The sequence below is a fragment of the Aythya ferina genome (genome assembly GCF_964211825.1).
Source record: "Aythya ferina genome assembly, chromosome: 4".
Classification (NCBI taxonomy): Eukaryota; Metazoa; Chordata; class Aves; order Anseriformes; family Anatidae; genus Aythya; species Aythya ferina.
This window is the reverse complement of record NC_140300.1, coordinates 13,478,131-13,493,408: the sequence shown is the minus strand read 5'-3', so window position 1 is coordinate 13,493,408 and position 15,278 is coordinate 13,478,131. Positions and strand designations below refer to the sequence as shown.

Below are 15,278 nucleotides of genomic sequence, written 5' to 3'. Positions count from 1 at the left end.
CCTACAAGGATGCTCTAAATGCCAGATTGTGCAAAGATGTGCAGCGAGATCCCATGTTTGGGCCCAATGACAAAACATCAGTTCTCCCCCTCTTCTAATAGCGATGTTAGTAACATCAGTAACATCAAAAACCAACAACAGAACTACAAAACAAACTCCAACAACTGGAGCTGATCTGTAGTCAGAACAGTATACTATGAAAGTCAGGCCACCTCATAATTAAAAAGTTTGCTCAAAATTTATATTCAAAGTCATTTGTTCTGGCTTTCACAAGAACTAGTTCTGGAGACAAGTTTTATGTGGGGATTTTTCCTCCTCATTAAATATATGTACAGAGCAACTGAACATACTCTTGATGTGAATGCTGGCCTACCATACCCATTTAAGAGAAAAAAAAATCAGTTAATCATCCTATAGAATCCATACACACAAGTTATATGAAGAACAGATGTCGTAGCCTTGTGAATCTGGCATCCTTATGTGTTCAACAGCTTCAAACACAGACATTTGATCATTCTGAAATTTTGCATTTAAAGACTTAGAAACATTTAACCTTTCAGATTTTCCATTCTCAAGGATATGTTTTCAGAATGTCTGGTATTGCTTTTGAAGAATTTGTGCTGTAGCACTTCGGTTTTTGGCTTTTTAGAAACACCTTAAAGAAGATAATCTCCCTAGAACAACAACAACAAAAAGTGATTTATGGTTGTAATCAAGCCTATCATGAAATTCTGTTTGACCATTAATTTTATGTCTGTTAATAGGCCGTATCAGCCGTGATTCCATTTCTGTAACACATATTGAACAGTAATCAGTGATTGAAAGTTCTCATTCCTTCCATATTTTCAAATAACTAGGAAGCATATTTGACAGATCTTCCCAATAGCTCAAAAACTTTCATTGCCATAAAAAGCGAAAAGGAAAGGCTTAAGTAGTAAGATTCCCCAAGACTGCTCTAAAATAGAAGTTCAAGTGCCAAACACCTTCCAAAACTGACAGTCATTTAAAATACCCAAAATAACAAGTATAAGGCTACAGTAAAGCTGTGAACAAGTGTTACATAAACTGGGCCTACGCTATATTTGTTCTGGATAATTTGTCATTCAACGCTTAATTCAATCCCAATTTTATTTATTTTTTTAAATGTTAATACATCTTGTCCTTACAATTCTTCCATCACTTAGCAAATAGCTCAGCTTGATGCCAAATCTGATACGAAGTCGCTGTGTGAGCATGTAAAAGTGTGATTAAAAATCTTTAATATCTCCATATACGGCACTTTAAATAGTTATGTCACAATTAAAGTTTAAGGACAGAAAAATAAAATGTTGCTTTTGTTTTAGTTGGCCCAAAAGCACTAATACACACAATATAAATTCGAACAGTCTTCTATAAATTTCAAGCACTGAAGAGTTCATCACTGTATTATAGTTTTCTTGAAGGAAATCATAGAAGTCAGCTCTTCTCTTCGTCCTAGTCAATATGTAATTGGCAAACGGGCAGAGATTCCAACAACACACACTACACACACAGTTTCTGCCATTTTTCATTGCATGTAAGACAATCAAATGCTTGAAAAATGCAGCTGACGGATGAAAAAAATCCTATATACACAAAAAAGCCAGAAATAGGTCAGTGCTGGGGCAAAGAAAACGTTTTTAGAAGTTTGTGGCCATATCAGTCTTCTTTCATTTAGCAGAGCACTCCTAACTAAACTGATCAGTTTCATCTGAAGTCTAACATCACCAGCAACAGCAGTCTCTACAACTAACATTGCACAATCCTTTGGCCGTGCTGCTGCCACCCTGCACAAAGTCAGGCAAGGCACCCCAACCGTAGCACGGAAGAGTGTGGCTGGGTGCAGACTCCACAGAAATATTTCATCACTTCTATACCTGCATGTCAAACGGAGGTCTTCAACTACTGCTCAGCCAAATAAGGCACGATGAAAGTACTGCCCAAGTGTAAATTATTCAGGGTCTCCATTGCTATCCTTCCTGTGTATTCTGATCGATATCCTCCAGGGCAAGTTCTAAAGACAACAGTAGCTAACAGCTTGATATGTTTCTTGAGTTAAAAAACGAACAGTACAAAAAAGTACAAGGGGAAGAATTCACTGGCTGTGTGTGTCTTTAAAATAGAAATGTATTAAAGAATTAATGCATCTATCAAGTATTACAGTTGCAAAGTGAGTTGCATGGTTTTGGCAGAAGCAGCTCAATTTTTAATGGGTAGGCAAATTAAAAATTGCTATGACAGTATTTGAAAAGAGGCTTTGACACGTGTAATCAAATCAAATTGTATTTAACTGAAGCAAACAACTGAAATCATTTATTTCACTACAAAGCTTACTCTTTCTAGGCACAGTTTCTATGTTTTGTTCACGCATTAAATCAGACCTTCTTAAAGAAGGCCTAAAAGAAATGTTATAAAGACTTCTCTGGTCCAGAAGGTGTCTGGCTCTGCTGCCACCAATGTAACTGAGCTACAGGAGCAGAAACAGAACGAGCCTGATCTATTTCACTCCAACTCGTTTATTGACACATTCACAGCATTCATGCTCGTATCTGCTTTGGCAAAGCCTTGCTTTTTTCTCCAAAGCCATTGTTTACATTAGTACCATAATTAAACCCATTCTCGCCATCAGACTAATAGGTCAGCTCATCCATGGTGGTGGCACTAGCCAATTACTTCACTTGGTACTGATGTAATTAAGCAAGATACTTCCAGACACATCTTTGTGTTTTTTTTCCTGTTGCCTGGGCAGTGCCCTTAGGAAATTAAGAAATGATGAGGAGCTAAGAGAGAAGACTGGGACCAAAAGAAAATTGTAGCTGTGAGGGGAGTGGGGAGAGGAAGAATAAGACAGGAAGAAAAAGACGTACACCTAGCATGCCAAGACAGCACAGGACAGTGAGAAGAGCATGAGTGTGAAATGCTTCGACAAGGTGTCCAAACATTGGCTAGACCCTTAGATGATAACAACCTGCTCCCAGCGTCAGTCCAAGTGAGAGTGTTCTAAAGAGTAGATTTAAAATTTGCACCCGTGATGATGCAGTTAAATGCCAACATGATGCCTCATGACAAAAATTCAATTGTCTTGGAATTCCAGGAATTTACACATACAAACTGTGTATGATCATAAAAGTAGCCCTGTTCTCAGGTAAGATTGAAGAAGTCTGACCTAACACCACAGAATTCAGTTAAAAGCAGAAGCTGGGGAACAGGGAGGGTGAGCTGGGGAAAAAAAAAAAAAAGCAAACTTTATGGACGAAGATCTTGAATGTAGCTTTACAGATAGGTCTTATCACCGCAGACTGATCCCTAGCACAGAACTCACAGCTGACACGTCACTTGAATCAACTTTTCATGGACAGTTAATAATTACGTGATCGATTAACAGGTACCTCATTTGACACCCTCTGCTTAGGCCTCAAAGCAACCACTGAACTACTGTAGAACAGCTGGTGTCAAGCGTTGCAAAATATATCAACTTTTAAGTGGTTTGTCTAGGAAACTGGAAAAGTGCAATGGAGACAGAAATTTGACATTAATCTTTGTGTTTGAAACTCAACTATTTCTAAGGCAGAAGATGTTAGGTTGAAGGTTACTTGTCACTCTTTGCTCAGTCCTGAACTTGCACGTTTCGGTTAGGCTGTGCTCAGAGAGCACGCTCAGCACTCTACTCCCCTTACAAAATACAGTCCAGTGCCTTACTAAAGGTGTTTTTCAAACCCTGCTCTGATCCCAGACTTTCTTCTCCCTCCCTTTCACCCGGTACAGAGGCAGATGTTAGGCAGCAACTTTGCTTTTGCAGCACTGCTGACGGACACTATCACTGCTCTGCCGCTCCTGCGATTTCTCAGCGCTTCTCCCAAGCCGTGCGGCGTCCCGGTGCTCTTGTCACCTGCAGCTCACCACCAGCCGGCACTTGACAGCCGCACGACGGAGGGCACAAACGCAGGACGACAAAACGGGCGGCCCTGTGCCACCAACACCCGCTGCCGCCTCGGCTCCGGGCGCCGTCTCCTACGTGGCAGCCGCCGCGGGCAGCGCCCCGGGGGGAAGGCGGCGCCGCCCCGGCAGGAAGGGGAGCCCCCGGGGGCGACGGGCGGGCTCCGAGCCCACCGCCGGGCTCGCAGCCCACATCCGTCCGGGGTAGGCGGGCGGTCTGCGGGCACTCGGGGCTCCGAGCCCCGGCTCCCCGGGGAGGGTTGCCCGGACCCGGCTGCTGCTGCCGCTGTCGCCGTCCCCCCTTTTCCTCCGCCCCGCACTCACCACTTCTCGTGCCCGGCCGGTGAAGTCGCTCTTGGAGCGGGCAGCGCCGCGCTTGAGCAGCTCATCCCTGGCGCTGTCCCCGGCCGCCACCCCCAGCGCCTTGTTGCGGGTTTTCACCGTTTTCACGCTGGCCTTAAAGAGCAGGGTGATGTCCACCGCCATGGCGGCCGGTGCCGCCGCGCAGCCTTCCCCGCGCAACGCGGCCCCGCGCCACGCGTTCCGCCGCCCGCCCGCCCCCGGGGCCGGTCCCGAAGCCTGTGAGGGAGCGTGGTGGGGCCGGCTGTGGGGCTGGCCGCGGGGCTGGCTGCCGGGACCCTCCGCTGAGCTCGCCGGCCCTGCGAGGTGTTTTATCCCCCGGCCTGGGCCGCCGTGGAGGCCGGGCCGTGTGAGGGAGGCCTCGGCTGCGTGCAGCCGCGGCCAGGGACGGGCTTCGCCGCCCGGCTCCGGCTCTCGGCGTCCTGAGGGGCTCAGCCAGCAGCTCAGGGGGCTCAGCCAGCAGCCTGGGGCTCGACCAGCTCTTCCCCAGAATTTGGGGAGCTGCCGTGCTGATCTGCCTTCACGGGCTCACCCCGGGGAAGCTGGAAGAAGCATGTGTCTGCGTGTGTACTGGAGTGTTGGGGTAGTGCTGTAGTGCTTCGGCACTGCTACGTTCTATCACATAGCAAAACTTTGCGGAATAAAACTTAAATTCCAGTAAAACTACGGAGTCTGTGCCGACAAGCTCTGGTGGCATGGCAGGTGTCACCAGGTGGTGCTGTTATACAGAGCCATCCAGGCTTTCAGCCTCGGAACTTACTCACGGAAAAACAGGTTAATTAGAGCTGATTAATGTGCTTTAGCAGGTTTGTAGCAGGATGGGGGATTAGTGCAGGTGAAAGGTTTCCAGAGGAAACAACCATATTGATTATTGGTTATTTATTTCTGAACTCTAGAGATAGAACAGGCTCCTTACACCTGGAGTGTGCAACCTGGAACACAATTTCAGCCAGAAGGCTGATTGTCAAGGTTCCTGAGACCTGCTGCCATCTAACACTGGGACAGTATCACACTGGTGACAGGACATACCGCACAGGGAATTACAATAATAGAATTATACAATCATAAAAGTTGGAAAAGACCTCCAAGATCATTTGGTCTAACTACCACCAATATCACCCACTAGACTGTCTCTCTAAGCACCACGTCCATCCTTTCCTTAAACGCCCCAAGGACAGTGACTCCACCACCTCCCTGGGCAACCCATCCCAATGCCTGACTGTTCTTTCTGAGAAGAAATGTCTCCTCATTTCCAACCTAAACCTCCCCTGGTGCAACTTGAGGTTGTTCCCTCTAGTCCTAAGACTAGTTATCTGTGAGAAGAGGCTGACCCTCAGCTCCCTACACCTTCCTTTCAGGCAATTGTAGAAAGCAATATGGTCTCCCCTGAGCCTCCTCTTCTACAGACTAAACAGCCCCAGTTCCCTCAGCTGCTTCTCATAGTACTTGTGCTCCAGGCCCTTCACCAGCTTTGTAGCCCTTCTCTGGACACGTTCCAATACCTCGATGTCCTTCTTGTACTGAGGGCCCCAAAACTGAACACAGTACTTGGCGTGCAGCCTCACCAGAGCAGAATGTAGGAGGATGACCACCTCCCTGCTCCCGCTGGCTACACTATTCCTGATACAAGCCAGGATGCTCTTGGCCTTCTTGGCCAGCTGGGCACACTGCTGGCTGTTCAGGTGAGCATTGACCAACACCCCCAAATGCTTTTCCTCTGCACAGCTTTCCCGCCACTCTGCCCCAAGCCTGTAGCACTGCATGGGGTTTTTCTGACCAAACTTCAGGACCCAACATCTAGCCATGTTGAACCCCATCCCACTGACCTCTGCCCATCGACACATCCTGTCCAGGTCCCTCTGCAGGGCCTTCCTACCCTCCGGCAGATCAACACTTCCCCCCAGTTTGGTGTCATCTGCAAACTTACTGAGGGTGCACTCAATTCCCTCCTCCAAATCATCAATAAAGATATTAAAGAAGATGGGCCCCAACACTGTCTCCTGGGGAATGCCACTTGTGAATACTCACTTATTGGTCATTTAACTGAATCTGAAGAAAGCTTTTTGAAATAGTCTTTGCTATGATTTCTGTTGAGGCGATTTCATTACCGTGTTCTGTGCAGGAGACAAGCTAGTTGCAGGGAAATTGTATGGCACAGCAGGTAAAACTTCTGACCAAATAACCAGTGGTGGTGACGTATATATGCCATATAATGCTTTGGGGTCCAGCAGACACTGTAGTTTTTAACTGTGCTCTCACTGACCAAAAGCAAGTTCTCTGAAACAGTCTCCAAAGAAGAAAATTTCAAAATCTTGCCTCTGAAGCTTAATCCAACTAGTTTTCATATCTGTTCTGGAGTATCAGACTTTATTCCATTGATAATTACTACCTTGCTTGTCAGTTCACTTCAATCTTAGCAACAGAGGCTCCTTCATAGTTCTATTGTGATTAGGATCCATTCATACTCTGTTACCATTGCTCTATTCTAAATCATGCTTTATTGTGGTATGGATAGGTATTTCTAATTATGCAAACATATGGTGTTAAGTCACTGTCCTCGGTGCTGGATTTACCATTAAATATATTTAAGGTATTAGCAAGTGGACAGCTAAGGAAACAAGGGTTTCCACTACAGGAAAGCCAGCAGTATTTGATTGGACCTCAACCCACATGCCTCTGCCTTTTCTAGATATAGTTCAGATGGAAGGGACCCACAAAGATCACCCAGTCCAACTGCCTGACCTCTTCAGGGATAACAAAAAGAGAAGGCATTTTAATGAGGGCATTCTCTAAAGGCCTCTTGAACACTTCCAGTCATGAGGCATGCACCACCTCCCTAGGAAGCCTGTTCCAGTGTTTGACCACCCTCACAGTAAATAAATGTTTCTTACCCTCCAGTCCGGACCTCCCCTGGTGCAGCTTGTTGCTGTTGCCTCCTGTTCTGTCATCAGTTACCAGGGGGCAGAGACCAGCACCTCCCTCTTGCCTTCCCTTCCAAGGAAGCTGTGGACAGCAGTGGCATCTCCTCTGAGACACCTTTTCTCCAGACCAGACAACCCAAGTGTCCTCCCTGCTCCACACAGGACATGCCTTCCTGTGTACCTATGAATCTATATCCAACATTACTCCATCCCAGCTGCAGAACCTGGCATTTTCCTTAGCTGAACATCATGCCATTGATGATGGATACCTGTTACAGCAGTTTTCATATGCTGTGATTCTGCCATCTGTAGGGTAACTATGCCTCACACCATAAACACATTACTTCATGGACACTTGCATAGGTAACTTTGTGCCAGTAGAAATAAGACATTCACAACTTGGGCCAGAGTAATAAGTTCCTGAAAATGTAGGTGACAAAATTAACCTCTCTGTTTTTCTGCATATTTCACTATAGAGCTTCTTCTTACATCTAATGAAATTAACATTTATGCTCATTTGACGTATTCCCATTTAAGTGGATTTTGGATAAGAATCTATACATTTTTGCTATTTAAGTGTTGTTGCTATTTCACATTTAAACTAAAAGGAATATGAATGTTATTTTGAAATCTTGAACTTCATCTTACCTCCCAGGTTTTAGAAACAACTTACCAGTGCCTATACCAGGTTATAGTTTACTCATTTTCTAAAGAAATTTAGGTACTTAACAATAACTGGACCACTCTATGTTTTTAGATGAAAAAATAAAGAAACTTCAGTACATTAAATTTTAACAGACTTACTGTAGTTCACCTCCCAACTTTGCAAAGATTTATACACATACCGAACCACAGTGATTACTGTGAATACTCCCACTGAGGTCAGTGGAGACACACAAGGCGCATACAGTTAAGCACGTAAAGCTTTTATCAGATCAGGACCTTAGCTTAAAATTCTTTGGGAACATGATTGTGTCTTTATTTCTACTTTTATCTATTTATTTGTGCTTTATGTCCACAAATAACAGTATGTGTGTGACCAGTAGTTACTGAAAACCACCCCAAAACAGAAATAGGAGAATTACACAACCAGTTGTGAACCTCAATGCTCTTAAACTATTCAGGCACAAGGAAATAAGCAGAGACACATTTTAAAAGAAACACAGTATTAAAATTCCATATGGCTGATCTCATCTGTCAGAAATGGACTGAACAGTTAATCTGGTAAAGGAAAAAGTTAAAACACCTTTTCAATGTGAAAGAAGGTTGCTCAAATGGTCTAACTCATTAGGTATATAATACCCAGGCCTCTGCTGTAGAGATAAATAGATAGCTTTGAAGATTTCAATTACTTTCAAATCAGTTGCTAAGAAGTGGTGCCCAGAGCTTTTATTTGAACTTGATCCTAGCTTCCTGTATACAGTAACTGCATCTCTCAGTAGTTATTTGCACTTCCACAACCACCTTGTTTTGAAAGTTTAAAGCTTACTTTGGAGCAGATAGGTTTCAATAGTATATGCTGGAGCTTCCTGTAATTGCTAAAACACTAACCTTGAAATTTAAGATTTTAAGGTTGGAGTAAAATTCCAAAACACACACAAAGGGCTACAGTGCCACCATAAGCAACACAGGTAAATCTGTAGGAATGCATGCACTGTGCACTCAGTCGTGCTTCAGCAGACATATGTCTGGAACAGGAGGAATTAGGAGTTTGTGAAATAATATAGTTTTATTTGCAGTGTGCTGATCATCAGATGTTGGTGTGTGTCTGCTTAAATACCATGTGCAATAAAATAACCTTTCCCACCAGTGGAAAGGAGGCCAAAGCTCCCCTGTAGATATCAATTAATATAACCATTAAACAGGAGCTGGTGGGTTTCATCCCCACTCAGAGACAGGTAACTCCTCAGTTGGTAAGTTCTGCCTGTGTGAGAGGTGAATGGGATAAAGTTCCTGAACTCTATCCCTTACAATGCACTCCAGTTACAGGGGTCCTAATTTGGCACAGACAATAGAAAACTCTATGCTGTCCATTTTATACATTTCATATTTTTTCTGGCATAAAAACAGTAACTTTCTTTATGTGATGGCAGTGTTACAAACTAAACAAGATATCAAAAGGAAGGCAATTTGCTTACAGTGCACATCTGTAATCGAGACAAATCGAGAGGGGAGAAGCTGTATTTGATGATTGTTTAAACTTTCAAGCCAATAGCATGCATGCTTATTGGCTTAACATCAAAGTAAATATAATAAATTTGTGAATGTGTGAAGAAATCTTTTCTTGGTGTTTAAAAGTAGGATTGGGAGACAGTACAACCTGTACAAAGAAAGTATGCTGACTGTATACAGTGGTGCAAAGTTCTGTGGAAAGAATGGATATGAACTGCAGAGTTATTCATGAGTTTTAATGTCTGTGGAAACAAATATTGACTGCCCCAAACCAATTCCATTGGCAGTAACATGAAGGTTCTGTTATTCCTTTTGAAACTAGACCATCACATCAAAATTCACACAGTCAAAAAAAAAAAAAAAAAAGAAAAATAACCAAACAGTACTGAAAGTATACCTTTTTTCTTAAAATATATCAGAATATATGATGTCTAACAACACAAATTCAGGAAAAAATGTTAACTCGATTTTCATCTTGTTTAAAGGCATATTTAGTTCTTAGTGATATCATATATAAAAAAACATTTTTTAGTTGTAATTTAACTCCTAACATAGTATATTCTATCCAAACTACATCATCAAATGATAGGTGTATGTATGTATGCACTTGATGCAATTAAGCTTGAAGTATGGAGATGGTAAAAGAGCTGGCTTTTGCATGCAGAAGGAATGCTCAGGAGGGCCAATTCTTCCTTATGTAAATTAAAATATCGTCACTGCCTTTGAACTTTGCATGTAAAAAGCAGATTAAATTCTAAGTGAAGAAAATTGTAGGTCTTCACCAGAAAAAAAAAAATAATAATAATAAAAAAATATATATATATAGACAAGGTGTCAATAAAAAAGAATAAATTGGGTTGTATACTTCACAGAATCACAGAATGGTTGAGGTTGGAAGGGACCTCTAGAGGTCATCTGGTCCAACTTCCCTTCTCAAGCAGGTCCACCTGCAGCTAGTTGCCCAGAACCACCCATGATACATGTTACCATACTTAACCTATGCACCTAAATAAATGTTATTTTCCAAAGTAGACAACTTCAGAAGATACTCAGTTCAGTGCTCACAACCGAAGTTGTAAACTTGTAGTTTACAACACATTCTCATCCCCCAAAGGTTTTGATTTTATAGTACAGTGTATATTAAGTTTTAGAATCATAGAATCATAGAATCATAGAATATCCTGAGTTGGAAGGGACCCTTAAGGATCATCAAGTCCAACTCTCGACACCGCACAGGTCTACCCAAAAGTTCAGACCATGTGCCTAAGTTCACAGTCCAATCTCTTCTTAAATTCAGACAGGCTCGGTGCAGTGACCACTTCCCTGGGGAGCCTGTTCCAGTGTGCAACCACCCTCTCTGTGAAGAACCCCCTCCTGACGTCCAGCCTAAATTTCCCCTGCCTCAACTTAACCCCGTTCCCACGGGTCCTGTCACTAGTGTTAATGGAGAAAAGGTCTCCTGCCTCTTGACAACCCCTTACGAGGAAGTTGTAGACTGCGATGAGGTCTCCCCTCAGCCTCCTCTTCTCCAGGCTGAACAGGCCCAGTGACCTCAGCCGTTCCTCGTACGTCTTCCCCTCCAGGCCTATCACCATCTTCGTAGCCCTCCTCTGGACACTTTCCAACAGTTTCATGTCCTTTTTATACTGTGGTGCCCAGAACTGCACACAGTACTCGAGGTGAGGCCGCACCAGCGCAGAGTAGAGCGGGACAATCACCTCCCTTGACCTACTAGCGATGCCGTTCTTGATGCACCCCAGGATACGATTGGCCCTCCTGGCTGCCAGGGCACACTGCTGGCTCATATTCAACTTGCTGTCTACCACGACCCCCAGATCCCTCTCTTCTAGGCTGCTCTCCAGCGTCTCATCGCCCAGTCTGTACATGCAGCCAGGGTTTCCCCGTCCCAGGTGCAGGACCCGGCACTTGCTCTTATTGAACTTCATGCGGTTGGTGATCGCCCAGCTCTCCAACCTGTCCAGATCCCTCTGCAAGGCCTTTACGCCCTCATTTGAGTCCACAACTCCTCCAAGTTTGGTGTCATCAGCAAACTTGCTCAAAATACCCTCTATTCCTACATCCAGATCGTTTATAAAAATATTGAAAAGTACCGGCCCTAAAATGGAGCCTTGAGGGACCCCACTGGTGACCGCCCGCCAGCCTGACGCAGCTCCATTTACCATAACCCTTTGGGCCCTGCCCGTTAGCCAATTGCTCACCCATCGTATGATGTTTTTATTTAGCTGTATGGTGGACATTTTGTCCAGTAGGATCCTATGGGAAACCGTGTCAAAAGCCTTGCTGAAGTCCAAAAAAATCACATCAGCTGGTTTCCCTTGGTCCACCATACGGGTGATCTTATCATAAAAGGAAATCAGGTTAGTTAGGCAGGACCTACCCTTCACAAACCCATGCTGGCTGGGACCAATGACTGCTTTGTCCCCCAGGTGCGCCTCAATAAGTCCGAGAACCAACTTCTCCATGATTTTACCAGGCACTGACGTGAGACTGACAGGCCTGTAATTGCTAGGGTCTTCTTTCTGACCCTTCTTGAAAATTGGCACAACATTTGCCAGCTTCCAGTCTACCGGGACCTCTCCAAATTCCCAGGATCGTTGAAAAATAATTGATAGAGGTTCCGCGATGACATCCGCCAGCTCTTTCAGCACCCGGGGATGAATCCCATCCGGACCCATGGACTTGTAGGGATCCAGGTGGAGTAGCAAATCCCGCACACGTTCAGGGTCAGTTGGGAGTTTGTCATCCCCACCGTCCCGGTCCTCCAGCTCAGGGCACCCTGGGTCCCGAAGCCCATCATCGGCATTGAAGACAGAGGCAAAGAAGGCGTTAAGTGTCTCTGCTTTGCCTACGTCATCGTCTGTGAGGAGACCTTCCCTATCAAGGAGCGGCCCTATGTTTTCTTTAGTTCTCCTTTTTCCATTTACATATCTAAAAAAACCCTTTTTATTTTCTCTCACAGACACAGCCAGCTTCAACTCTAGCTGTGCTTTGGCCACTCGAACTTTCTCCCTACAAACACGAACAGCATCCCTGTATTCTTTCCATGACGCCTGGCCCTCCTTCCAGTAGCGAAACACTCTCTGTTTCCGCCTAATCTCCATTAGAACATTCCTGGTTAGCCATGCCGGCCTCCTGCCCCGCCTGCCTGACTTGCGATATTTTGGAATTGCCTTATCTTGTGCTTCTAGGAGGCATCGCTTAAAGAGTGACCAGCACTGGTGGACATCGAGGCCTTCAAGAGCAGTTTCCCAGGGGACCTTACTGACTAGTTCCCTGAGCAGCCTGAAGTCCGCTTTCCCCATATCTAGGGATGAGGTTTTGGTGGCACTTTTCCTTCTGTCACCATAAATTTTGAACTCAACCACTTCATGGTCGCTATGACCAAGGCGGCCACCAATCACCACATCTCCCACCAGACCCTCTCTGTTTTATTGATGTCATTATTACTCCTGCTTCTTGACTGATGCATCATCTGCAGTAGCTACAGCAAATGTATTTCTGTAACAACTCTGGACATTCCTGGTGTTTTAAGCAGATTATCATCTAACTTGGACAGTACCTGGTTAGTGGGTCCAAAACAATGGTAGCTAAAAAGAAACCTAGAACCAAGGTCAGGTCCAGATAGGTTCGATTCCCCAAAGGTAATTAGGAACCTAACTTCTATATAAGATCTGAATGCCATTCACGTTTTTTTTTATGGCCCCAAAACCTCTAGGGTCTTCCCCCATTCTGCCTCTGGCCCAAGACCTTATTTCAACCCCCCCAGGACCATCAGTCCACAGTGGCCATGAAGGATGCTATCCCAGCCTGGCCTTGGTTTGTCTCTGTCCCCAGAAAGTTGTCTGATATCCTGGGCTGGGGATCCCCCGGCCACCCTGCTCCCTCACTAGCAGTGGGACAGGCTGGTGAGGCCCTGCCCTGCAGGCCATGGTGTCCACTTGGCTCCCCATCCCTAAGGGAGCAGCTGGACCTCACTCTGTCATGACAATTGGGCACCTAAATCTGATCATTATGACTGCCATAATTAGAACAAATAAAGCCAATAGTACCTATGGCAATTATTTACCACAACCAGCACCTATGCTTGGAAAAAAAATCAATAGAGACACTGTGTTCTTTGTCTTAAATTCTGCTGTAGAGATTTTAGCTTGTTCAAAACCTATAGGAGCCTTACTCTTATAGAGGAATATATGGCCTACCTCCTTTGAGAACTTTCCATACCCTCACAGATTCTTGCAAACTGTATGGTTTCTGCTATGAAGCTCTGTAGAAAAATAATAAAGCTGGCACCTACACAAAGAAATTCAGTCTACTGAATTCTGTATGACGCTACTGCAGAGACTCACAAAGTCACACTGTTCCTACTTAGTTTTTCAACAATATCAGTCAACATTCATCTAAGAAGCTGAAAAAAAGCTCAGCCTCTACATCTAGGAACAAAGCAATATGTTGTCTACCAGGCAAAAAGAGAGAGCAATAAAAAAGATTTGTTTAATGATGATAAATATACAATAACAACAGGCATTGTCTCTCTTGTGCTTGGATAATCGTAAAAGATGATGAAACAACTGGATTACCTTTTAATTTTCCTTGGTGAATTGAACTTTGAGACCAGTCACTAAAATATTAGCAAGATAATACAGGAAGGCTTGCACTGTCACTACCCCAAGCTATTATTTTTATGTGCCTTGAAAATGTGTTTTGTTCTCCAAGGGTAGCATGCACATAAAACCATAACATGTATTTTTGAGGAAAACATTTCACGCATGAAAAATGTATTCAGATCTTCCAAAACTACTGGTTTGGGAAATCCTGAAAAAAAAATAGTTCAGTATATACTCAGAGTAATTCTATGTACAAGAATCGTGTGTATCTCTGTTGTTAGCCCTGCAACATTGGCAGACTTGTATATTCTATAGTTTATTATATTGCTGTCTGAAGAGCCTTTCCTTGGAGAAACGACGGCAGTAGGAAGAATAGGAATTTAAGAATGAGAAAAGAAACAAAATGAGCTTAAAGATCAGTTGAAAATGTAAGAGATGTAGATAAGGTCTACACCAAGCAATTCAAATCTTACAATAAATACAAGCTGGGAACAAATTTTAATGGGAAAAAAAAAAAAAAAAAGAAATTGTAAAGCACACTGGGGACTGGAAGGTTCTGGAGCAGAGCACAGACAACTGCACATAGCTGAAGAGAGGATTTTAAGAACTGCGAAAATGCACATGGCAGTAACCCACTTGAGACTAAGTAAGCCCTTTGAACACTCTCTGTTTGGCACTGATGAATGTAAGAGGCAGCTTTGGATAAGCCCAGGAATGTATGGATGTTTTAGGTACAGCTTGTTTTAGAGCATAGTACATTCACAAACTAGTTTGCTGCTCATAATCTTCCCTGAGTAGACAAACCCTTCCAAACTAATCAGCAGCCAACACAAAGGAATCTTAGCACAAGTAAAATTTAATGTAGGTAGGGAAGCGAATGAATATTCCCAACAACTGCATATGTGGCTGTCAACCTATGTAGCCTCAGAAATGGGATACCACAAACACACAACAGATTTTCAACAACACTGCCCACCATATTGGACTCAAGGGGATTTGGCTTGAAAATATACATGTATATGCAATAAATATTGTGTATGTGGGATGCTCATATTGTCCCACAGGCTCTGAGTTACTGGCAGTGAGCAGAACTAGAAGTATATATGCAAGAGATGTTTTTGAAATTTCCTGAGAAAAATAATGTTGATATGCACTGTGAAAAAAAAAGAGAGAGGCTGAAATGTTTCAGGAGCCATCCTACTATGAAGAATGAAAAGCAGCACAGATACAGGAGATCCCACAGTAT

The 15,278-nt window shown here is 43.8% G+C and overlaps 1 protein-coding gene across 2 annotated transcripts in view; it reads right to left on the bottom strand.

Moving 5' to 3' along the window:
- Positions 1-4,510, bottom strand: part of STX18 (syntaxin 18) — a 66,486-nt gene extending 61,976 nt beyond the window's left edge. Inside the window, exon 1 of one of the 2 annotated variants that reach the window (XR_014692286.1) lies at positions 4,279-4,505. Coding sequence is in view for 1 of the 2 variants with exons in the window: in XM_084516834.1 (XP_084372960.1) it covers positions 4,279-4,440 (162 nt within the window). In the remaining variant the exon portion in view is untranslated. Of the gene's footprint in view, positions 1-4,278 lie in introns of both variants that reach the window. The other variant, XM_084516834.1, reaches the window with a different exon arrangement.
- Between the last annotated feature and the right edge of the window lie 10,768 nt (positions 4,511-15,278).